At 37.8% G+C, this 27,189-nt stretch overlaps 2 protein-coding genes across 4 annotated transcripts; one reads left to right on the plus strand and one right to left on the minus strand.

Moving 5' to 3' along the window:
* The first annotated feature begins 509 nt into the window (after positions 1–509).
* On the plus strand, positions 510–18,538 carry LOC111873450 (RUS1 family protein C16orf58 homolog). Of its 3 annotated transcripts, XR_004514007.1 has the most exons (10): positions 510–727; positions 1,919–2,076; positions 4,507–4,667; positions 6,205–6,397; positions 9,173–9,288; positions 11,147–11,346; positions 13,381–13,640; positions 13,721–13,916; positions 14,698–14,804; positions 17,915–17,999. XR_004514007.1 is itself a non-coding variant. In XM_023868183.2 (9 exons), exons 1-9 carry the CDS (start codon positions 655–657, stop codon positions 17,989–17,991), a joined length of 1,434 nt encoding a protein of 477 aa, XP_023723951.1. In that variant the 5' UTR covers positions 510–654; the 3' UTR covers positions 17,992–18,538. The 3 variants fall into 3 exon arrangements, 2 of the variants coding, with proteins under 2 accessions (XP_023723951.1, XP_023723952.1); XM_023868183.2 differs by lacking the exon at positions 14,698–14,804 and having other exon boundaries at positions 17,915–18,538; XM_023868184.2 differs by lacking the exon at positions 14,698–14,804 and having other exon boundaries at positions 644–727; positions 2,002–2,076; positions 17,915–18,538.
* A 15-nt stretch (positions 18,539–18,553) lies between these two features.
* LOC111873452 (RWD domain-containing protein 4) lies at positions 18,554–25,240 on the minus strand. The gene is made up of 5 exons (XM_023868185.2): positions 25,053–25,240; positions 24,718–24,854; positions 24,509–24,618; positions 21,745–21,937; positions 18,554–19,044 (listed from the first exon to the last, which is right to left on the minus strand). The coding sequence occupies exons 1-5, from the start codon at positions 25,132–25,134 to the stop codon at positions 18,985–18,987; spliced, it is 582 nt and encodes a 193-aa protein (XP_023723953.1). The 5' UTR covers positions 25,135–25,240; the 3' UTR covers positions 18,554–18,984.
* Between the last annotated feature and the right edge of the window lie 1,949 nt (positions 25,241–27,189).

Consider the following 27,189-nt stretch of genomic DNA (forward strand, 5'->3'; position numbering starts at 1 on the left):
CCAGAAGACGGCATTCTTCATAGTCACCGCCGTGAAAAACCTCAAGTCTTACAAAGCCTATTTAGTGATCCGTTGTTAGGTTGTCATTTGTAGATTGTAAGTTGGAAACGAAATAACTTTTGAATTATCCACCTGTACTGCTATTGGTTCAGATGCATGACAGGCTGTGATGACTAGGGGAATCTGTCGTTGATAACTGAGGTCCATTCTTTCATTTCCCTCCTGCTTATTACGTTACCCGAAATTTCCGGCTAGCCGACTCCTCTGCTTGCCACCTGCTTTCGCGCTGGTATCTTGCGCGGTTTGTTCAACCCTGAAGATGGACGCGGTTCCTCCGAAACATAGGTTGGCTTTCAATGGACTGCACAACATAATATCCAACAATGCAGAACTCTTCATAACCTACGAACTCGATATTCAACATTTGGATTCAGTTGACCGCTCTCAGTGTACTTGGTTCAAGTAATTCAAGGTCCGGGACTATAGATGTCTCTAGTGTATGTTTCTCGTACGTCTGTCAAAATGGTCAAAATCGTCACAATCGTATACTCCAGGCCCTCCAGACGCTCCAGACCTTAGGCTGTATAGAGGATTGGGTAGGACGTAATGAAATTCTGCTTAATATTCGGAGATTGATGTAAATTAGCACCCAAAATGCCACGCGAAATCATATTTCGTGAGCAGTATGGAACACTTGGTGACAAAATAGTTTATATAAAAGCACCAGGTAGGTTTCCTACGGTTGTTTTGGACGTTTGGAATCGAGAAGATGCATGTCAGGATTGGAAGTTTAAATTATATCCATTTCTCTGTTGCTGCAAGAATAATGAAAATGCTATGTGGTGTCGTGTTTGTTTTGTAGTCTGGTTACTTAAATTCGAAACTTGGTGTGCGTACTGGCCGTTGCATGTTTTCCCAAACGAAATCCAAATTTATGTTGGAATAGCCCATGAGGCTTCTTTCACTTTCAGTATCACCTTACTTTTTCCTTTAAAGATAACATCTGGCCAAATTATGGAGTAGGATGAATGTGCCAACGTGAGGTTAGGTTACCCTAATTGATACTTCAACAAAACTATCCGATTCAGAGCCTGGATGAATGCAGAATACTCCCAATTATCCGTGAGGGGATAATTATTTCTGTGACTTCTTCGGGGTTACTTTTTGGGAGCGTTCGGAACTATTCCGAGCGCGTTTAAAGTTCACTCAGATGTTTCGTCCCCTAGCCGGTACGCATGAAACAACTCGAGGGTGGCCTAACGGATTTTCATGAAATTTAATTAATATATAAAACATATGTTGAACGATTTTAGATTCCATTCTGATCCAACGCTTTTAGCAACTGACATTTGTGCGTGTTTTGAGAATAAATCGCCAAATGTTTGATGGAACAAAAATGTTCTAAACAAAAATTGTCGAGAAAATGACTTACACACCTTATCACTTAATTTTTTCCTTATTACGGCCGGTTTTCGAGATAATGCCGGTACATGTCTGAACTTCTATGTTCATCAGTCATCATGGTAGTCTAGACCTCCCCTAAACTTGGATTATCTTTTCTTTTTTTTTAACATTCATATGCCTTTCCCATTCTTATTCTCTTAAAAACATTTCAGATGATTTTGATTACCTAAGTTTAACTGACTTAAATATTACAGTAATATTGCACAAGCCATCTTTTGAAAAGAACTGCATCATTCAGAACTTCTCTTTTTTATTTATACGGCTTATTTTTTCCTATTTCTTCAACTGCCAGTGGATGAAAGTATGAGTCCTTGTTTAAGATTGTCTTGCTCTCTTCTCTTGTTTTAAAACCAGGTTTAATATATGTTTAATCACAGAGTTTCAGCTTTATGGGATTTTGATGATTGTTACAGTGTCTTGAATATCATAAATATGGTGTAAATTTTCTTTTCAGAACAAGATTCAGTTGTGCAACTGGGTTCATCAGCAACTTTGTCTACACCATTCTCTGAAAGATTTGTGCAATTTTTTCGTCAGGTATTTTTGCCCCAAGGATATCCAAGGAGTGTTAGTGATGATTACTACAGATACCAACTCTGGGATACATTGCAAGTTAGTTCTTTATGGATGTGATATATTAGCAGACTCACTGCATGAATGACTCAGATGTTTTGAGTTTTACTGAGAGTTGTTTGGATTTGTCAGTGTTTGATCTTGTGTATCAGTTTCTGGCTTCAGTTGTCCCAGTGTCTAGCGTCATGAAGGCATATAGAAATTGTAAAGGTAGAATCCCATACATTCTGAATGTCAGCATTTGTATGGAGGTAAGCAGTCACTTCCATCCTTAATCCACTGTATCTCTCATGATAAAGCCCAACATTCCAAGTTTTGTAGGAGGTTGGTTGTACCCCAAAGCTGCTGTGCATGTGGCCATGGAGCAGAATGGCACCAAATACGTTAAAGGATTTTAGTATGTTGTTCTAAGACATTAATTGGACCATTATTTTTGCCTCTTTTCCCCAAGGGACCATTTTCAGCTTCTCTCCTTAATATCATTATTAATTATTATAGTTTGTCATTTTGTTTTCAGCATGTAAGTAACATGAAATTGTAATTTTGCTACATGGAGCTCTCAGGAAACATTCTACATCTGACATAAAGCCTGAAGTATTTCTCTGGACCTTTATGAGCAGTAAAGTCCATGTAAAACCATGAAAGAAGAAATGTATTGCAGGGATTACATTCCTGCAGGGGGGGGCAATGCATTTGGCAAGACTTAGTAAATAGTAAATTGGAAGTTATGTGAACCATAGCTGTGGTTAACCTAAGTTGCCTGTTCCTTCAGTAAATAAAAAGAATATGTAATAACATGTATAAAATTTAATTAGATATAAAAGTCACAAAAAAGATGCACCACATTGGAAATCTGGAAATTAAAAACCTGGTTTCAGCTGTCACTGTAGTCCTTCCCCTGCAAATATGGACATATCGGTGCTGGAGCCACCAGTTTTTTAACGGTAGAGATCTTATATGCCTCACAAAACTAGCTTTAATTTGACTGGAAGAACAGGAAGTTTGCTACAGGAGAAATTCTGATGTCAGGATATGCTGCATACCCAAACAAGAGCATGTAAAAAGGTAAAGTTGTCCCTGTGCTTAACTAACTAATCACTAGACCATGAAGGCATATGGGGGAATGGATACATAAATCCACATTTTCTTGACCTCGGCACTAATTGGAGGTGAGTGGTCGGCTTCACACCTCCTGAAAGAGGCCCTGGTACCCATTGTGTAGGAGGTTGGGTGGACCCCAGACAACATGGAGAAGTGAAAATTCTTGCCCCTACTGGGACTCAAATTCTGACCTCTTTGTTGTCAAGCCCACAGCCAGTTCCTATACCAACTGCACTATCTTGGCTCTTAAACAAGAGCATGTACTGGTCAAAAAGAAATGATGAATCCATACTACTAACAGACAATGTAAGATGCAGTTGTTTTGTGATTACTGTATGACATTTGCATCTAAATAATTGTGTTCAGTGTGATGGAAGTGAGACTTCTCAAGTTAGTCATTACTGAATGTGCATTTAACTACCTTCAAGAAACATGGTGGACTTGATGAAAGTTCATCTGTAGATGAAGGACAACGATTCTGTATTACAGCAAGCATTGAGCTAGGCAGCACCATAGCTGAAGCAGTTAGTCGCTCGATTCACACCGCGGCAGCCCGAGTTCGATCCCAGGTCTGGTCAAGTGGGATTTGTGGTGGACAAAGTGGTGCTGGGGCAGGTATCCTCCAAGTACTTCGGTTTCCCCTGCCAATCTTCATTCCACCAATTGCTCCACAATCACCCTCACCTATCATCTAGGGCTGGTGCAATAGGCCAGAAGTGGCCACAGTACAAGAGACTTAGTCCCCCCCCACTAGCAATAAAAAACATTGAGCTAAAGAGATTATAATATGTTTTTTTTTTTTTTGTTTCAATAACTTCATATTTTGTTCAAGTGACTTTTCAAGTATGCACCAGAAATAGAACTGGAAACAACTGGAATGTTGTGTCTGTTCATGTTGCTTTGCTTCAATCAGTAAAGCTGGAATTTGATCTCACAGAGGACATGAAGCGTTCTTTGATAACTACTTCACCTCTGTGAAACTACTGAGGCATTTTGCTTCAGAGTACATTTGTGCTGTTGGGACTTCGCAGGATACCAGAACTGAAAAATACCCTCTGAAAAGAAAGGTTAATATGAAAAGCAAACAAAAGGGTCTCATGATTTGGGAGGCAGCCAGAAAATTTGCTTACAAACGCCCTAGAGTATTCAGGATAGAACAATTTTTAAATACTTGTGATGTTTATTAATTAGTGTTTGCTTCATTACTTTATTTTCTTCAATTCTGATTTTTTCAAAATTCTGGGGAGGGGGGCAGATGCCTAGGCCCCCCTCCTGCCAGAACCCATGGCTGTCAGTAGCAAGAAAAGTTGCTTTAGAAAGGCAAAAGAAATTCTGTGTCATATAATTTAGTAAGAGAATTCTTAACAGGCATTTTGCAGTACCATTACGGGCACCCTTACCACACAGGCTGTCATGAAGGGTGTTGGAGTTGGAGACAGTGCTGCCACTCCCTTTGCTGCAGCAATTACATGGATTCTGAAAGATGGAACTGGAATGATTGGAAGAATAGCGTTTGCCTGGTTTGAGGGGTAAGGAAGCTAGTCATACTTTGTACACTGTGCTGAGACAGAGGTACATTTGAATAATTTATTGCCTGTATGCATATTACATAACCGTATGAGTACTTGTTATTTGTTTGTCTCTTACTCGATTTAACAACACTTCATTAAGCACACAGACTATGTAACACCAAATGGGAAGATGAAAAATATAAACTTTAAATATGAACCATGTGACAACCAGTAATGAAACTACTGAATTTCATATATTTCATACGAAAAGAGGTTTATATTTGAGCTTCAAGATGTGGATGGTGACCATACTGATATACTGTACCACTCCATTGTTCAGTGCCTGAGTTTATGTAAAGTCCCTGGACTTAACACTAGGAAATACTAATGTTCTAGGACATGAAGATCTTTTCCCACAACTGAAAGATGAAAGACAGCAATACAAACATTTGAAACAACTATATTTGTTCTCAAGAAAGGTTAAGGAAAATAAATGTACTTATTTTTCTAATCAACAAAGAACATGAGTTCCAGTGCAGCTGATAAGTACAATAACATTCATAGTGAACTGTATGAAGATTTCTGTAGATTTAAAGAAACAGAACAGAACATTCAGATGTTTTTTCCTTTCTCCAGATAGTATTTAGCTGGAACTGACTGACCTGCAAAGTGGTGAAGGACTAAAATCAGTGTTGCCAACTTTGATGGATTTGTGTGTATGCGCACATGCGTAAGTGCATGTGCGTGTGTGGCTGGGGGGCTCATGTGATTTCAAGTACAGCAATTTGTGCAACTTTGGAAGGAAGATATTATAACTTCTGTCTTCATATACCACCATGAACAAGCATTTTTTTTAATGAAGTTGAACAAACTGGATTTTTAAGTGTAGAGATAGCAGATGAAAATTTATCTGCACTTTGCATACTGCAACATCAGCACTGACGCTGAATATTCAAAAACTGTCAGCAGCACTTTCTGTCACATTAATCAGTGAGTACTGATAATGAATAATATAATTTAGATAGTTATCTCTTTTTGTTGATTTTTATGATGTACAACATATAACATCTCATTTGGCAATTCAGTAAAAAGTTTGCCCAACTATGATCTATTTCGCATCTGTCTTGAAACTGCGCCCAATTAGTTACTGTATATTCTTTTACACCATGGTTACTAAATGTCTTCTGCATTTCACCCTTCGTAATGTAAATACTCTTAACAGTGTTAGGTGGAGAATAAAATATGAAACTCTCAGCATGGGATTTTATCCATCTCTTCGTTACTTTAACTCTACCAGATATTTTCGTTTACATTGTCTCTGAAACCCTTTCAGTCTGTACTGTTTCCTAAAAGTGAGAGACGTACCAAACGAGATGGAATTATAGTTTTGTATGTTTTTGTTTTTAGGTTTTTCGGTAGACATTGGAAGATAAATGATCCTGATTCATATGTAGTTGCTCAAATTTCTGATATTTCTACCTTTTATTGGACTTCATAGTCTGGACTGAGCATATATATATTGAGCTTATATCTGATTTTGTTGTCACTATTTTAGCACTTGTTTGGATGGAGACTGCAAGAAATGGCGCCTCTTTGCTGATGTTCTAAATGATATGGCAATGGGATTGGAGCTTCTCCTACCACTGTTGTCATCATATTCAACACACATTCTCTGCATTACAACAACAATGAAGTCCATTGTTGGTGTAGCTGGAGGTGCTACAAGAGCAGCTATAACCCAACACCAGGTGACACTGAGGCAGTACATGAACTATCAGAACTTTTATATAATAATGGAGGTGAAAGTCACTTTCAGCATTATTCAGCAGTCCCAAAGTCATGCATTGAGTGTTAACCCTTTCAGAATTCAAATTTCACCAGAACGACTCTGCACTTTGTCATGACAGAAACAGACCTATGACTTGTTGATACTGTTCTGTTCATCGTGACTACCTATAAAGACAGATATAAGAGAAAAGGGGTAATGTAAGGAGCAGTTCTTCTTTGTTATTATAATACACTGTTTGCCTGTTATTTTATGACACTGTATCAATTACTGGTACATCTAATTATATGTGGTATAATAGTAATTATAAAATAGGTAGAATGTGAGAAGTCATGGTTGTGGCCAATATGTACATAATATCAGTCCTTGGACATGGCTGTGGAAAAACAAAATAACCATAGGACAGCTACACTCTGGCCAGAATTTGAACAGGGTATATCCTGAATGCAAGCAAGATGCATTATAGCTGTGCCATCTGTATAGTGATATATGAAATAACAGATGACATATTCATACAGTATTTTTCCTATCAGAGGCATCAGAATAAGTTGTATAGTGCTCAAGTACATATTGGGCTAATGCAGTTTGGACAGTATGTATAACCAGAATATGTACTTGTACTGACACTGAAAGGTTCATTGCAACATTGAACAGGAATCAGAAGGGGGGGGGGGCAGCTAGCATGAAAGGCTGACAACCTTACTGCAATCTGTGAGCTGACTGTGGGAGCTTCGACAACTCACAAAACTATGGGCCTTCATGGCCTGTTACAGGGATGGCTTTACCTTTTTCTTTTTTTCACCAGGTTTAATGTGAATTCACCTAAAGGTGCTAATGTTTATGGCTGTCTTTAGGTAAAACCAAAGATATTTAGTGCCTGACAGACATTTTATTGTGTCAGTAAGCCTAACAGAGTCACAGAAGGCATACATATGAATCAGGTTAACTTTTCAGACTTCTGCAATCCCCTCTTCAGTTCTGTGTGAAAGAAAACAATGACTGCTATGCATACAGGTGACTCATAAAGTGCTATACAGCATATCATGAGTGAGGAATTGTTTGTGAATGGGTAGTCTTGAATATTATATTGCAATATATAGTATACTGTTGATATATTTCTGAGTCCTTTTGAGACCTTTTCATACATAATCATTCAACCAAATATTATAGAGTGGTTAGAAATTCTGCCTCATATTCATAAGTCCTGAGTTTAAATCTCCACCTGCTACACTGTGAATTTTTGTGGTATCCCTGTTTCTCAAGACCAGTGCTGGGCCAGTACCTTAATATAGGACTTGACACTTCCTATGTCGATTGGCATTCATAATCCTGTCATTCCACATTATATAACCAATGCAACTTAATGCAAGAAAGAAACAATGATCCTCTCATCCCAATTAAAACTAAATAAACCCAAGTTGATACAGCTTAGTTAAACAACTTATAAACAAAAATGTTTCTGAAGTAATGACCATGAAATACTGAAGTGGGGTTCATTTATGTGTTACCCATTTGTATTGTAATGTTAATTTTCTTATTTTACAAAGCTATTTACTTATGTAATGTAAGATCCTAGTTTTCCCATTATAATTTATTCAGAAATTTACTTGGAATTAACAATTAAATTTGTAATTTATAATACAAATCGTTGTTGTTATGGCATTTACTTTTTAAAGTGGTAAAGACTGATACGTCTAATGCACCCGCCTGTTTTATATTATCGTAGAACATGATCTCTTACTTCTTTGAAAATAGGACATAGTTAGTTAGTTATTGGAGAGGGTGGGTTTCCCAATGCACTTAGACCTGTATTGGTCCATTGTGCTTCCCTCTATGATTTCTACCAGTCTCTATATCCTACCGGTACTGGTGCGTACCATCAGTCCCGCCCAGCCAGCGAGACCGGCTCTACTAGCTGAGAGGTATCTATAATGGTTCCCCCATCTACCAGAGGTATTAGAGACTGCTGTTGGGCGGGAAACATCCGTAATTTAGCTCAGTGACCTCCTTTGGAGATATGAGGTTCTTTTACGTGGCGTAAAGCTACGACACAGGACCCACGGCTTAAAGTCCCTCCCGGAGGACTTGTTCCCTGAATTTTTCCGCCCTTAAAAATTCGACGACCTCCGCCGGGTATTTGAACCGGCGTACGAGTCATGAGGTGGGAACGTTACCTCTAGACTACGGAGGCCACTAAAAATAGGACATAAAATACAGGTGTTTCAAAACTTAGAAAATATCTGCACATACAAGGATGATGTGAGTGGATGATTTAGAATATGGCAAAGATCTTTGTTTTTTGTAGATATTATGTATTGTTATTATGATAGTGAAATCCAGAAGCTTAATAATGGGCTGGACATGCAGCTCAGATGGAGGTGACAAGAAATATATAAAGAATTTTTGTGGAAATATTCTTAGAAAGTGACTACTTGGGAGACAGAAGGCTGATATTAAGATGAATTTTAAGAAGTTAGGTTGTGAGGGAAATAGCTCAGGACCATGTCCATTCACAGACTTTGGTAACAGCGGTGCTAGTTCTTTGGGTTCTGCTACCATGGACTTAATTGTTGTTATTGTTGTCATTATACTGGGAGAACTATAACTAAAGGAAATCTTAATGGGGATGGAGTGGGCCTGGTGTTAATTATCTTCACATCTTCTTTTCGTGACTTGCGTGATATTCCTCCAAGTATGGGATCATTTAGTAGTTACAGATTTTACAATAAATTTTCAGGCGATCAGAAACAATATGGCAGATGTTTCAGCAAAGGATGGGAGTCAAGAAACGTTTGTCAACTTATGTGCATCTCTTGTGGGCATCATCATTTTGGCCACCTTTAATGAAGGAGAGTAAGTAATTTAAAGAAGTTCAATCTTATGTCCGATATATATGCGGATTTTTTGGCTGAAAGATCAAAACCTTCACTTCTACTAAATTTATGGAATGTGGAGTATACTCCCCCCATAGCTTCGAGTTCACTCTGGTGACCATAATTCTCTTAATAACCCTAGCATTAGGGGCAACAGAATCCACCATATGGATGCCACTACCTCGAAGTGGATTATAACCTTTGTCTAGGTGGGCCATATCCAGAAAGGTCAGTATAGACTACACCTGCAGGCACGAGATACCAAACAGCATTAAAAATTTAGAACATGCTGTAATGCCAGGTCTGCTGCTATGTCTCTTCTATATTGTTTGTACATACTTAACCTTCCTCAGTCATGTACTGAATTTATTATGCAGTGCAGCTGGCCAAGCATTACATTTTTTCAGTACTAATACTATTAGCCTCAAATTATAATATGACCACCAGACCTCCAGAAGTAAGAGATTTAAAATCCATTATTCCCTGAAAGTAAACTGTTATCCCCTAATTGAAACATGGATACCACCTCTGTAGTACTGAAAGGCTCGTGTATTATGTTGACTTGGAAAAGACAACCTTCAGTCACCCCAAGCACATGGATTACTGCTGGGTCCACTGTGCACCCCTGGTTTTACTTGGGATCTTTAAAGCGCCTCAGCTGTAATACTAGAGCCAGAACCATCCAAACTGAAGCCCTCAGTTCTAACCATTCAGAACCAAAGATTGTTCAATGTCCAGCCAAAGTTGGGCATTGACAAGTGTCTTCTTCTCGTGTACTGACCACAGCATATTTCCAACCACTCTTTGTCCTCTGAAGGACAGCAGAGCCCCTACCATGGGTCCCAGCTGGATCCTTCCCTTGAGGACAGCCTTCCTGTTCCTGGTTCACTTCTTCTGATAGTCTCTTTCTTCTTTCTGATGGTCAGACTCTTGATCCCAGTTAAGAGACCTCTTTCTGCCTCACCCTCCGTGGACACTAACCATAGCCCCAGAGAGATTTTGACTGATTTTTTATAGCAGCACAGGCTCCAACACACAAACCCTATGATGTGTGGAGTCTTCATATTTTGGATTGTTTGTGGCACTTCTCCAGCTGCCCTCTGTGGAATGTGTCTAGAACTCCTGTGCTTCCATCACCAGTCCCATCTGAGCTCTCAACCAAGCTTCAGCCATTCCTGAGGCTGAGCTCCAGTCAGGCTCTTTGTTTCCTCAATGAGAGCCTCTATCTTCCTGTCCCACTTCTTCTAGCCAGTCCAGGACTTCTTGATGGTCAGGTTTCTCACTCCCATCAGGAGACCTTTTTCAATCTAACCCTCATAGACTGCTCACCAGAGCCCCTGAGAGATTCTGACTGCCTCTCTGCAGCAGAGCCATCCACTACAGGAAGACATTTTTTCACTTGGAATACTGATGGCAATATATCTCCAGCTGCCCTATGTCATTTACTGACAGAGATGGCAGCCCCCACCATGGTCCTAGCTGATCTGCAATTGAACTCCAGTTTACCCCTAAGTTTCCTTGATGTTAGCCTTCCTCTTCCTGGCCTGCTTCTTCTGCTAGCCAGTCTGTTTTCTTCTTCTTGATGGTCAGGCTACTCACCCCCATCAAGAGACATTTTTCCTTCTCTCCCACCCCAGTGGACCTCATGAAAGCCCCTGATAGATTTTGACTGCTTCTCTGCACCAGCAGAGGATCCAATAACTTAACTGTTCATATGGGAGGTTTAAAACCCCTGCTCCTGCATGATAACAGTTAAATAATTTTGTTTCAGTTTTGAATACGCATTGTTAATGTATTTTATGTATTGTAGATTGATGCCTTCTTTTCTAAACAAACAGGTTTGTTTGGCAACTGTTCACCATCTTCACTGTTATCCACCTATATGCCAACTACCAAGCAGTACTGTCTCTCAAGATGGTAACATTAAACAAAGCGCGTCTTATTTTGTTGCTTCAAACATACCTTGGCACAAATATGGCTTCTTCACCTGAAGTTATCAACAGAAATGAAACAGTAGTATTGGGAACAGGAATGTCTGGTAATAAGAATATATAAATTACAGTAAAATCTTATGAAATTAAAATTATGGACTTCACTGGAGCTTTTAGAATCATTAATGCCACTGTATGAGTGAGTTATGAAAGTAAGAGGGAAAGATGCACACAAGTTTGGAGTACACAGAGTGCCCTAATGCAATCTTTGTGATTTGGCCTCCATCATTGATTTAGGTATGTCTACTGACATATATATTCTTGATACAACTAATGAACTGTTTGGGATGTACAACTGAAGTGTGATTCCCAGCAGGAGACAATATTCTTTTTTCCTCATCACATCCAGACCAGCTCAGGGCCCTCCACTCTCATGAATACCAGTTGTTTCTCTGGAAGTTAAGCAGCCAGGGCATGAAGCTGACCACTCACCTCCATCTAGTGCCAAGGCTTAAGAACTTAAGAATGTATGAAGCTATACCTCCACTTCTGTAGTACATCTTCACAATGTGAAAATGTTCATTAAGCCCAGGGACACCTTTACCCCACTAATTGACTGTACACATCAATTCCTCATTCTACATAGAGGATGCATGCTTTAAAAGGCATTTATTGGGCAAAAATGAATCTCCAATTAATTTAAGAGCAATAATTAGAGATACAGCGAGTACCATATTTTGAGATGCCTCAATATGGCTAATATCCTGAATACAGTATACAACACAACACTGTATTTACACGTATAATTTATGGGATTTTCTTAACGAAACGTTCACATGAAAATCGCAGCATATAACATGTGAATACTACTTTTCAGAATATAATGTAATATAATATGAAGATTATGGCTGCATAATACTGAGAAGAGGAAAAACTGCTATTTCTATAGTTTTCCTCACAGTTTATAATTATAACTCTAAACTGTAATTTCCTCATCTTTTGCACATTTCAAATTCACTTCATATTACTGCCAATTTAACATAAGACATTGCAACCTCCTTCTCTGTACTGAATGCAATAAGGCACCCAATACAGCATATCTGACATGGAAACCCCACTGACAAGAACATTATTCTCATGACACTTTCCTCCTCAACCTGTTTCAGTTTCCTAGAAGTGCCAGCATGTTTATTGAATCAATGGTAGTGGAGAACCAATTTAATGAAAGACAAAAGCATGCCACCATCTAACAGCAACAGTTGCTCCTAGTCAGAAAGGGGGACGGTGTGGAAGTTTAAATTGACATGGAGCAGAAAATAGCACCACAGTAACAAATAGTGCGCAATGACCTTTGATCTTGTAGGGACAGAGAACTGATTGTCCAGTAGTGATTCTGTCCATGGCCAAAGCCATCATGGCAAGAGCAACAGAGATGGAATATTAACACAGACTGTGAATCCTGACCAGAGACATGGGAGGGTAGAACATCTGGACAGTGGCAAGTAATACACATCAGCAATCCTGCTTTTGGGTACTTTCACTGTGTGGGAGCGCAAATACTTAAGAGCAGGATCAACATTACCGATGAACCATCATAAAAGCATAATATCAGTTAATACATACTCTAGATTCATAGTTCCAGTTCTCAACAGTTGTGTTAGGATTAATGAGAAAACAATTAAATTCATTTAAACCAAAATTATTGTATTTCTTCTCATGTATAATTTGAAATGGTGTATTTTAGTAACATATGAATTGTGATTAATTAACAGTTAACAAATAACCATTTATCTTAACCCCTGTTGTTCTGCTGATAGCCTAGCCACTATCCTGGCAGTATTTATTTTATTTTTTGCAAAATTTATCTAAACGTAGGGACTTGGGGTGGACTAGAAGCATATGCATGGTTGAATGGTTTTTGTTGTATCAGAAATTCATCATGCATATCAAGAAGAGAACATCAGATTTTCAGATATGTTAAAAAAATCATAGAATGAGTCAGTGTAGCTGTAGTGTCACAAAATCTCTTGTTCACAAATCTATTCAACAGAACCGACTTTGTGAAACAGCAAGATGGAGGCAATTGATAGATATAGACTTGATTTCCTTACTACATTTCTGTGTACATTTTCTATTAACAGATCCAGACTTGTGTGGATTCCAGATCATACTGGGGGCTTCATTACAGAATGTCATGGCTTATAGTAAGGTATCTGCTGAAGATATTAAGCTATTAGCCAGTTTCTATCATTCAAAGAAGTACCTGATAGTAGTTGACACTAGAGGCAAGAGAATGTTTGTGACTTTTTTAGAAGGAGAGAGAGCAGTTGACGTGATTCAAGGATATTTCCATGCAGTGATGTTGGGCATTGCGATATGTATAACCAGGGAGCATCCACTGGTAAGAAATTAAAGCACTGTTCATTGAAACTATGTTACAAATGCCTGAAATTGTTATTATGCTAGTTGTTTGTTTCACAGATGGTGCTAAGTAAACCACAGAGTGACTCATCACATATAGCGTGTCCTGTTCACCACCTACAAGAAGCACTGGTGAGATTGAGCACAACCAATGAAGTTTCCAGAAACAAGAGAATTCCTGTGGTACCCATGATGGCTACAGATTATACAGTCTCAAAGGAATTTCCAGAATTTCTAGAAAGCATACAGAAACAAGGTACTTCAATGTTGTATGACTTCCTTCAGATTAAAAAAAAAAATATGTGAGGCAGGGCATTATATACATGTTGTAACACTCAGACATCTGAATCCTGTGCTGCATGAATGTTTTGGTCTGTGTCTAACTTAGTAATGTTTAGTGAAGTTTTGGCTAAGGGAGTAGAAGGGAGCAAACAAACAGAGAAGAAAATTTAATATTTTATGTTATCTCCATATTTGTATCAACAAACTCCTTAAAAATTATTTGTACCTAGTTAGTAGGATCTACAAGTGTTACAGAGGAATTGAAGGAATCCCATATTTTCTACTGTACTCTTGTTACAGCTACTGACATGAAAGTTGACATGAACTGACATACAACATGCATATGAAAAAGAGGGAATTCTTTTCTTTAGAGTTGTCCCAAGAGGTGTCAAAGTGAGGATAACTGATGGGTGGGATAGACGATGATATGACTGGAAAAAGACAGAACACTGCACACCATAAAAACAAAGACTGGACTCCATACAGTATTTTCACGCTGTATTCTGCAGCTGTTATCGTTTTGTTGGTGGAGAACAACTAATTCTACCAGCAGTACTTAACATGTCCTTGATGATGGACCTTCTCCAGTACCAGATGTCACAGTATCTGAATGTTTGTTTCTAGCAATTATTATTCACATGGCACATGACATCCATAAGAATGCAGAAGATTACTGGTCGAATAATGAAGTTCTTTACACATTTTTATGTCAAAATGGTGAGACATGACAGATCCAAATTCTTATATTTCTCAAGGTTTCAATAACAGTGACAGTTATCCTTGACCCTGAAGATGGAGGCCGTACATTCTTCCGAAATGTCAAGTGGATTTAACTAGACTACACGACATTACATACCAGAAGGTAATCTCTTCATTGACTCAGCTTGCCAACTATTTCTTGTTTGGCTTACCCTTTGACCCCAAAGATGGAGGCAGTGTTTTCCTCTGGAATGTTGATGAACTTCTACCAGACTGCTGATTCTGCCAATTCTAAATAATAAGAAATGTCTTTCATATGAAATTGCCGGCAGGTTTTATTGATGTGATGTGTTCAGTGTCACCAATGTTAACATCATTTCCTTCCCCTATGACTCATACTACAGCCACTAATAAGAAACTGACTGTTATTGCAGCAAAAACTAGTAACTCACATTATTATACAGATTTTCAGTAAAGAAAGACCTGTATGTAATTAATTACAGTAAATAAAAGAACTGTACATAGGTTACCTTAGTGTTACTCTCAGCCATTATGGTGATGAAATAAATTTCAGAAATTGCAGTCTCCATATTGCAGGCTCAACGGCACTTAATATATCACCCTATGTATGAATAACTATAGACAGGGTTTTGGTTGGTAACTGGATTTATTGAACACTTACAGATTGCAACTACAAGTAACTATAGGGCTATCACTAATTCACGCACTCTACAATTCACTACAGCATGCACTAAGTCTTCTTAGTCTGCTGTGTCTTCAACAGTCGTTGCCTGGTAATGGTTTTCAATGTTGTAGCTTCCTCAGCTTCCATGTTCAAGACTTTACCAGTTGGCGACTATCTTCCAACTAACCAAACTCCAGGCTCGTCCTGCTTATAACACGTCAGCATGGTCTGCATAGAAAACGCTGCTCCTACAGTTCTTCTATTGTTGCGTCACACAGCTGTTGCACAGACCATGCAGAGAATACCTCTTCACAGTTAGTCAATTGGTGTGTTAGGACTCTGTTGCCTAGCAATGGGCATTGTGTAAAGAGTCATTACTTAGCAATGGGTCTACATGCTACAATATAATTGTATATATCAAATGCCATCTCAGAATATTAATAAAATTTGGTTGGTTTCAGGCACAATTTATAAAAAAATATGTAATTAAGTTTGTCATCATAAAATTCATTTATTTGGCACTCTCTTTGGTGAGAACTGTGAAACAGTCTTTTGCCAAGCACATATCTCCTTCGGGATCCACAATCACTGACAAATTGTTCAACATTGCTTGCAGTACTACCACTTCAAGTTCGTGCGAAGATTCCAAGATTGTGTGAATTTGCTTATAATGACCACACCCTAAAGAGACCCAACAAACTTGCAGAATTTTATTAGAATCAGAGGTGGTCATAAAATTTTGCCACTAAACTATGTTGACTAGACACAGAATGAACCAATTCATACTTAGCAGTAAACCTATTTTGAACCCCTCTACAGTTCCTGGCTATCAGGGTTTCTTCAGTCTCTCCAGGGGGCTATTTGCAAAGTAACCTCCATTTATTTTAATCAACTAATGTTAGGAGCAGGGGTGAGCTCGCACATGGGAGGTTGCACCACATAACTGGTCACCTTGTGTTTGTTCTTGTCTCTACAGAGTGGGTTATGATGTGTCCTTTGACTGACAAGCCCACCACCCATGAAATTCACACTGTTATCTGCTTTCTATGCTAAAAATATGAGTGCTGCACAAATCCATTGTGAATTATGCATGGCGGTTTACAGCCAAAATGTAATAAGTAAAAGAACTTAAGACAGTGGTGTAGAATGTTCAAAGATGCGCAAACAAATGTTCACAATGATGAGCGAAGTGGTCAGCCAACCATCTGTAGTGAGTGATGATCTTGTTTAAAGTGTTGCTCAAAAACTTGTGGAAGATGGCTCTTCACAATGTCGGAAATTGTGTGTGAATTTCCATATATTTCATGCACTGTTGTCTATGAAATTATCAAAAGTTTTGTGCACGGTGAGTTCTGAAAATGCTCATGGGTGTGCACAAACTGCAGAGAATGGCTTCAGCTTTGATTCTTTTAGAGCAATAGTACAAAGATGGCAATGAATTTCTCAATCATATCATATGAGTATAAGATGATGAAACCTGGCTTTCATTTGTGAAGACTGAAACCAGACAGTGGTCAAAGCAATGTAGATATACACACATTCACCAAACAAGCCGAAAAAGTCTGCCAGACAGCTGATGGCACTGTTTTCTGGGACTAGAAGGGCGTGCACACAATAACATCAGAAGTGTATTGCGAAACATTAAAACAATCTGCATAGGGCCATTCAGAAGATATAGAATGCTGACATCTAGTGTAGTCCTTCTCCATGATAATGCATGTCCACATATGAGTACAACTGTTCACACTCAAGCACTGCTGGAGCATTGCAAGTGGGAGTTGTTTAACCATCCTCCTTACAGCCCTGATATCTCTTCGAGCGACTACCATGTGTTTACCTACTTCAAGAACTGGTTGGGATCACAGTGCTTCAGCAATAATGAGGAGTTGACAGGTGTCAAAACATGGCTGTGCTCGCAGGCAGCAGACTTCTTTGACACAGGCATATAAACACTTATTCCCTGATAAGACAAATGCCTAAATTCTTGTGGTGACTACAGAGAAAAGTAGATCAAGTATGTATATATTTTTTGTATACAATAACATTTTTCTCTCATTATTTTGTTAACAGTCCACTGGAGGTTACTTTCCAAATAGCCCTCGTATATCAGGATAGGTACTTCAAAAATTTCATTCTTACCTACTGAATCTTATCATATTTGGCACTGTATGACCTACATGGATGAAGTACTTACTTGCTTACTTACTTACTTGCTCATGGAGCTGAGCCCTTCTGGAGGAGCTGCCAATTCTGCAGCTACTCAAGAAATTCCCAGCATTTTATGGTGGGTCCATCACAACAGCATGGCACGTCCCCAGGTTGCAGATGTAGGAGACACCCTCCAGTTTTGGAGGGAAGCTGTGAATATATTGAATAAACAGTCGTGGACAGCCACCAAGGGGTGGCCCTCCAGCTTGGGGGTTGGGAGTGGGGCTAACAACTCCTCACCGTAAAAAATCATTATGTTACAAAAATGAACACGGATGAAGTATTCACTTTAAATCTGTCAGCTAGACAATCCTATTACTAGGTGCTGCAGTTATTCAGAAATAGAAAATTCCTGTATTAATGGAATATTGTATTTTCAGGCTGGAATATAGAAAGTCACCATATTACAGTTGATGAATGGAGAGGCGAATGGAGAGACTTGGACAAGCAAAACTGATTTGATTTAGATGAGATGGAACTAATTACACACAAAAATGTCTCATTCTAATTTCCAAAGAGCTGTTCTCATGTCAGCTGAAGCCCGGCAAGTTCATACTGTGTAAAATGAAAAGGTAGCAGAACTTCATGCAAGAACCACTGTTCATAATCAAATCATTATAACACTGTTAACAGCAACCAGGTACCAGACAGAAAAATAAACTCTTTAATAAAAATATTTTATTTTATTGGGCTTCACTACCAAAACTTACAACCTAAATACCATTGCAGTCTGTAATGATTATTAAAGAATGCAATTTATAATCTGTAATGTACTTATAATTAATTTTACGTACAGTTTCATATATATATAACATGTGTATATTCTCTTATCGAAGATAGGCACGCTTAACTTTATGTCTACCTACGTTATCTACTAATTCTCAGTTCACATATTTAGACTTGTCTGAAATAAAAAAATATATGTACACAAGCTTACATACTGTATCCCATGAAAATGTACAATTAAATTTCCTTAAAAACAAAATAAATTTTATTTTGTTACATGTATGTATATGTTGCATATGCTAGCTACTTCAGGCTAACTTAGTGCCACATTATGAGGCTGATAAATCCACAATTCACTGGAGGGTATATATTTATATGTCATATATAAAGGACTGAGAAGTGCTATTTAAAAATTGAACACACAATCTAATTATATATCTCTGTTATGCACGCAAAAGTAGGAGAATTTGTTTTTGTTTAAACTGTCAATTGAATGTCTTGTTTAGTACCTGCATATACATCACTGATAAAAATATTCTGTATACTGTTTGCTGATGAAGACAACATATGTGCATTAGAAACTAAGTGGTGGCAATGGTGTTGATGGAAGCTCACTGTCAGGAGACTGTTTGGATCCAGTCTGTGATAAGTGTTTCACTACATCAACCCAATCCCAACCCCGAGGTTTGTCTCCTTTTCCATCTACACGATCCCACTGCTTTCTTCACTGTGCCTTGCTTAGCTGTTCCTTTTTTACTGATTTTTTAGAGGCTGATTCCAGTTCCTGTCAAAGAAGATGAACAGGTTTTAATACAAATGCAGTGCCACGTTCAGTGACTGTGCATGCATATATCAGACTAATTTATCACCTTTGTCATAGATAATGATGGTAACTTATTACATATAATAATGCTATCCACATCAAATTTAATTTCTTTGCAAGCTGCACGTATTTGGCTAATTTTCTGGGCGTGTCTGAACAAAGGTTACTTACTCTATTATTATTATTATTATTATTATGGTTTTTGTTGTTATCATTAGAACTAATTCTTCTTCTTCAGCCTTTATGGATTAGACCTTCTGGCTTGCTCCAATTCAGAACTAATGTCTGAAATTTTTAATATTACTGTTACGACCTGCGACTATAATGACTTTTTCTTATTTAATTGCAACTGAATCCCCTTACGAAAGTATCATGACAGAACACCCAAGGTAAAATGAACTCAGTATGTTATGAAAGCCACAATGATGCTGAAACAGCAGTCCTTATGCCAAGATTCTTGCAATATTTTATGGTAACACAGGTTGGTAAAGCTGACATAGGGAAAGTAAGTCAATGCATACGTGAGATGAGAGGGAATTAATGTTGACAAAAAGGAATTGCTTATGAGAAGCCTGCAGTCCCTATGTAAGTCGGTATGTCATGCACACAATATCATTCCATGACCTTGAAATGCAGAAGCTTTGTCCACACCTCCACCGTCAAGAAGCGGTCACACCATGGAGATCTTCCTTAGACGCTCTGCACTAACATTACTCACTTCAAACAGTAGGTCAAATCACTGAATAACAAGCCACTCAACACTTTAACAATATTAATATCAGACGAGCTTCAGTGATCAACCACAATGAGACCTGTCCTACCATACCAGAGTATTAAGAATGCTGAAGTTCAGCAAAACCTCTAAATTTAATCAAATTATGGGGAATTCTATGATAATATATCATGTGTTAATATGTAAATTATATTTGTAAATAACTGCAAATTATGTAGTATTTATCCCTTGGAACCTGTATAATTAGATGTATTAATGGCAGCATTAGTGGGTCACCTACCCTCCTCCTAGCAACTCAATGACAGTTTGGAAGGACTCCTTGGATGGTGGATTTGCCTTAAGTACAGCCTCTACCAGCACAAGACAACACAAGCACACAATACATGTAGGCATATACCCACACCTTTGGTGGAATTTGAACCAGCAGCCTGTGTCAATGTGGCATGAAGACTGTATATGCCTTAGACCATGCAGCCACTGTGATCAGCAACAACTAATTCTCCTGTTTATTAACTTAATATGATACTGCTTATCCACTAGAACACCATATATCTGTTGCATGTTATGTCTAAGTGGTACTGATCACAAAGGAGCAAATGAGTAACGTATAGAATACAGCTTAGTAGCACTACAGCAGCAGATCCAAAATGTTCACACTGCTAATTCCAAAGCAAACCATTGGGCATGATCCTGAGCTAGTTTCATCCACCTCTTGTCCTTACAGCAACTCTCCATAAGATCTAGCTTAATGCTATGCTCTTATTTTCTTCAAGGTATACCAAATGGACATTTTCGAACAGTGAGATCTAAGGTTCGCACAGTTATGACTATGAAGATGTGTAATCTGGTAGAAATTTGATGTTTGTTTGCTCAGCTTACTCTTCAAACCTGAAGATGGCACATTTCTCAAAAATATCAATAAATTTCTATCAGACTACAAGGTGTCACATCCCAGTAGACAGAATTCTTCATTTCCAAAGATGTTTCCTCACTGAAGCTCTGACCTTTTCAATTCTATCCAGATTTCACTATCCTAACATTAACAGATGACCTGTATCAGCACTTTGGAAAATAGTTGGGATGATAACAGTTTTCAAACTGAACAATGAGCATTTCCAAAATTATTCTCCTAATGTCATTATGAGTACCGCCTCTGTGGTCTAGTGGTCAGCATTCCTGGCTACAGATCCAGAGGTTCAGATTCGATTCCCGGCGCTACCAGATTTTTTCGGAGAAGTAGTGGGTCTGGAACGGGGTCCACTCAGCCTTGTGATGATAATTGAGGAGCTATTTTAAGGAAATAGCGGCTCCGGTCTAGAAAACCGAAATTAACGGCAGTGGGGATTCATTGTGCTGACCACGCGACACCCTCTATCCGCAAAAGTTGGCACTAAACTTCGCCGACAAGCGGCACTCACTTGGTCGGTATAGTTTGCTTGCAGACTAAAATCACAGAGTTTAATGTCATTTCGAACCTCATTTATGAAAGATGGCTAACAGGAATATGTTGAACTGTTCTGAGGGAAGAAAGAAAGGGTGTTAAAAATAATCCCCACTGTCCAGGACTTGCTGTGTTCATGTGCTGCAAGGAGTTGAACCGTCCCCCATACAGACTCAACTTATAGTGTAACTTCAATGTGTTCTGCCCTCCTCCCTCCCAAAGAAAGTGTTATGTGCCATAAATTTTAATTGGAAGGAGACATCAGGACTGCTGTAGTGCAGTGGTTAGAGCAGAAGCCCAGCCCATTCTTTGTGGAGGGGATCCATCAGCTGGTGTGTCAACAGGATGCCTTATAACATCCAACAGGGCTATATTTAACAGTCTCTATGGCTTTACCCTGAATAAGCTCTGAACAGGTTTCATCTGAACAACCCTCATACATTGTTAGACACATGCTACTGCTCCAAACTGTGCCTTAGATTTTTACCTGTGTTCCAGATATAGTTATCCTGTCTACACTTTCAGTCACATCACTGATGTAGCTCTCTGGTTGGCCAGCCAGCAATTCTTCGAGCCTCTCTTTCACAAACTCAAAGAGTGTGTATGTCATAGCAGTGCCTAGATACTGTTCTGCTTCCATATTCACTTGAGACACAACTCTCTCTTTCACATCCTGAACACTGTCATAACAAACAATAACAGAGCATTATACCACAGTGACACATATCAAATTAAAAATATGGGAATCCCCATAGGTATATACATATATATGCTTGTTCATACCAGTTCCTTAGATTACAGAGCTCCAAACAAGATACTGTAAGGCAGGTACATTAATGGCAAACAGAAAAGGATAAGGTAAGGTGATTTATTATATATTTTGCTATGCACATAGGGGAACTGAGGGTGCCTCCTAGAATAACAAATCAAACTGTGCACCTAATAATATAGGGAGGTTTTTAATGAACTTGACGCGTTCACAGCTCCATGCTTCACCGTGACCGGCGCACGCAAACTTTGCTGATAACATTTGGAATGAAGGGAAGTTCGTACCTTTGTTCACCGATCAGAAGAGGTGTTGAAAATGCTGTCCCTCTGCATGTACACATATTTCACAATCAACTGTTTTGTTAAAAGCACATGTACAACAATCCTTCTTGAACTTATGGCACACCAGACACCAACTTTCACTAGAAGACTTCAGCAACTGTGTTGCTGTTCCTGCACTAGACTTTGACACTCCAGTCTCCTGAGCTAGACGTTTCAGTAATTTTGTAGGTGTATGTTCAAGTCTGGTCCCTATGTCATCTCCCTAATCAGTAAACACTTGGTACTTATGTTTTTTTCCTTGTCTATTAAGAGTCCTGTTGCTCTAAGTTTATTCACCAAATTATGAATTGTTTGGCTGCTGGGAACTCTTTCATCACGAAATTTACACTGAAATTTTCTCTGACACTTTCTAGCAGATCCATATTTCACGTAGGTGTCATATACAAATACATGTTGCTCTGAAGTATTGCGAAGCATGTCGTGCCACATTGCTGACTAACTGTAAACTGGGAACAAATGGCTCATGGCCTTGATAATTGCTGATTACTGCTGACAAAATATAAACATTATGCAAAGTATAGTTCTACAAAGTTAATTATTTTCCTTCATTCCAAACGTTATCTGCCATCAAGCATGCTGAGTCATCAGCAAAACTCGCATGCGTCCTGCAGCATGTAGTACACCAGTCGCCACAAAGGGCGGAGCAGTAAACTTGTCAACCCGATTAAAATTCTCACTGCATGAGATGATGTGTTACAACAGTGCTCACTTACTTAGTCTTATCGTTATATATGAAATACAAACCAGCATATGTTTCCTCAGTCACTTAATGTCACTTATTCAAGACACCTTCCCAAAATTCACTTGAAGGTCAATAATTCCACTCAATTATATTTAATTTTCAGTGTACTAGAACACCAGATTTTCATCATTATCACATTAAATTTATATAATAAATTTGAAATGAATGTAGAAGATTGTAACTACAGTGTTTATTGATTTCAAGTAGAATACAAGTACAGTAGAACTTGGTTATAACGTCATCAAAGGGACCTAAAAATAGTGTCGTTATAAACGAATGTCGTTGTAACCGAAATGGGCACTTCCACGGTAGCCTTATGTTAGTCACGTAAAAATCTACCAAAAACCGAGTTAAAATGTTGCATTTTTTAGTGAAATACGTAGTTAAGTACAGACTAACGTAACATTAACGTGGAATTGCCCAAATGTGTAATATCAAAGACATATTACAGCGCTTTTCACTGACAATACACACAATATTTCACGAATCACTTTAACTTTCTCTTCAATGCTTAAAACTTTCCTTTTCATTGCCATGTTTTCGCTACTGCACTTCTCTGGGTTTAGGCAGGAACACTATAGGGTAAGTAGACAATGTGAGGTCCTGTTAGACGAGATTCTAGGAAAGGAATGCAGTTAACAACCTGCCGCGTCCTCTTGCACTATTCACGCAGTCCCAAACCACACCCTTGTTTTTGCATAAAACCCACGCTCCTCTTGCAGCCCGCGGTCGTATTCTTCCAGGACAGTCACGTCAGCAAGTAGAGAAAGTGAGGGTGGGCAGACACATCGAACTTTCCCACGATATCAGAGAAATTCAGGAATGAAAATGACGTTACATACGAGGTTGATGCATTTGTGCATGTCGTACTAAGCAAGGTATAAAAACAGTTGCTTTATGAGGAATTAGTTCGTACCATTGAATATTTGACGCAATAGACAAGGTGTCGCAGAAACCGATGTTGCTATAACCAAGTTTTACTGTACTTTTATTTCCTTATATTCTTTACACTGACTTTTTAAAATGTAGGCTCATTTATGGGTTTTTACTGTATTATTAGCTTTGTTTAAATGTGCTGTATGTAGAACTCTCATGTGATGTGTCACTTATTCAAGGGTAATTATCTGTTTAGGCACAGAACTTAGCCATTCTTACGTTATTCATCAGAGGTATCTGAAGCATTTTTTACATGTTATGCACTGTATTTTGACCTGCTCCACAACCTGAACATCATGGTTCATTGACCAATCCATCCATTCTACCTGATCTATAATTCTGAAAGACTGTCAGATCTTCTGAATTATTTGCCTGTTTGCCTTCTTCTGTCCATTACATGCAGATCTTGTTAACTAAAAGTGACTCTGTTCAAAATATTAGTATTCTAACATGTATAACTTACACATGTTTATTGTAAAAGGTATCCATGCTGACAGATGGTTTTTCTGAAGGATATGATGAACCCCAGGAGATTTCCAACAAGAATGATTTTGGCCTCTCATCTTCTCCATACTGCCATTATTGATAAAACAAAAAAAAGTGACATCATGATGACACCATAGTAATTTCCCCCAAATATATAATTACCATTTCAAGTCTGAAAGCCTCTACCTTATACTGAAATGTAGTGGGAGGAAGATGTTTAAATGCTGGATCACCGTCATATATTGATAACAATACTTCACGTTCTTCTTCTTGCTGCTGTTCTATTTCTGACATAACTTCTGTGAAGGGTATTAAGTCATTGACTGTAAAGGTGACTTATAAAAATACACATTCATAAATTTTGGATGACCAAGCCAGCAAACAAAGTTACAGATTACGTCACTCTTGAAATTAATAAATGAAACATAAACAAACTACAGTAAGAAAGCTATCCAAAAATCATTTAGAATTTCTTGCATTTCCATTCGCTATTCCTTACGCTCAATTAAAATGCCATACACCTTTGTTAAAAATTTTCCATTGGGAGCCATGTTTTTGTATTATCATATAATATACATTCTTTACCTTCACAATAAAATACATCAATTGTTCACATTAGTCACATTATCCCAAGATATTTTCAACTACTACAGTTCATCCTCTGGGGCCAGTCACATAAGTTACTCCAGTGTTACATGCCACAAATCTGTTGCCTACCAATGGATATGTTTGTAGAGCTGCTCCCTAGGAATGACTGTCCCTGCTGGCATCACAGTCCTTGGCTTGAGCAAATATGCCACAATACCATAAATTGTCTAAATAATAAAACATATAGAGCTATTTGTCAATATTACATCATAATTATCAAATTGGCTGTTGTATTATCACTATATTCATCACTTGCTAAACATTATCAGAATAGCATACATGGATAATATTCTGGATATTTAACAAATCACAAGATTGTAATTTAATAAAATTAATTTTAATTGTAATTCATTCTTAGATGAAGAAAGCAGTCTTCTGGGATTTGGCATTGTGTATATGTGGTGTTAACCGACGTTTCGGAGGAACATATCGCCTCCATCTTCAGGGTAGAAGAAAAAATATAAGAAATCTGCAAGCGACCGTGAGAACCGGTAAAAGCAGACTGGTGTTCTTAGATCTTCAAATGCTAAGGTAGATACATCAGTGAGCACTGAACTGTCCTAGCTTCATTTGTATCCATATCTGTCCTTGGAATGAGTACCATGTGCCTGTGTTCTTTAACATATTCAAAACTACTGCAACTCTGCATTTATCTTTTTCATCTTCTCATATAGGTAGTATATATGAGAAAGTACTGTGATAAAGAAGAAATCAATCTTAAAGTTTTTGACAAAGTTACATGTTTTCAGCACCCTTGTATACTCTGTATTACTATATTATTATTATTATTATCATTTATTATAATTTGGCATACTATTTCTGTATTATTATATTCTTATTACTATTTAGTATTAGTATTAATATTAATCTTTGACTTGTCCCATATCATGTATAATGATTCATGGATGAAATAAAACTGAATTGAATACAAAAAAGTGATTTCTAAAGTGCCATGTCTGTCAACTACATGTGGAGCTCATTAACATCTGAATGGTTACACAGATTTTATTCATCGCTGGTTAGTGCCCAACAAATATAATTTTAACTCCAAAAACTGGGGCCATCAAACATAAAATTGTGATTTTGTAGAAAATGAATTTACAAATTTTGATTAAATTTAAGTTATTTAAAGAGACCACATGCCTAAACAATTTACGGAGGTGGTGTGTTTGGGAAAATAATGTTACACCCTCTAGCAGCCCAAACACATATATGAGTAAGTATATACAGAATTTTTCTTTTTTTTTTTACATAAGTTATTACTGCTTATGCACCATTTAATTTGAGTTTGGTATAAAACTGCCATTAAGTATATCAAAACAGAATACACTTCTCGGCATTTTTTACGTTTATATGCAATGTCTTGGCATCAATTTTTGATATACCATATGCTACATAAAAGAGAAATCACTACTTTCTTCACATTTCTGTTTCTCACTTAGAATACTTGCTTTTCTATGTGTATATATTTGAAGATTCTCCTTCACATTTATACTTTCTTTTGACAACATATCTCACGATTTTTTTTTTTCATTTTAAATATGCATGACCATTATTTAAAATGTACATAGCAAATCCTTTTCTATGTGGATATATTTGAAGATTCTCCTTTATATTCTAACATACGCATGGCCATTATTTAAAATGTACATAGCAAATTCTGAATCACGGTGGTTTCTCCTGATACTTTACACATGCTTGTGGTGTCTGACATAAAAGTGAGCTTTCAGGAATCATAATTCCATCTGTACACCCAATATCATTACCGATCATTATATTCCAAGTGCTGGACACATTTCGTATTGTACTATGAGTTATAAAAGTCATTCTTAAGTCTGAGTTTTTAAAAGGTTTCGTGTAAGTCACCACATGTGAATAGTAAAATTCTCGTTACTGTAAAATTTATCTTGGTTGCAATTCTGGTTACCTGTACGTAAATTTTTCATGTGGATGTCAGTTTTAAAATATTTATTTTAAGAAAATAAATCAGTAAATAACTTCAAGAGAATA

The sequence above is a fragment of the Cryptotermes secundus genome, unplaced genomic scaffold (assembly GCF_002891405.2).
Source record: "Cryptotermes secundus unplaced genomic scaffold, Csec_1.0 scaffold333, whole genome shotgun sequence".
NCBI lineage: Eukaryota > Metazoa > Arthropoda > Insecta > Blattodea > Kalotermitidae > Cryptotermes > Cryptotermes secundus.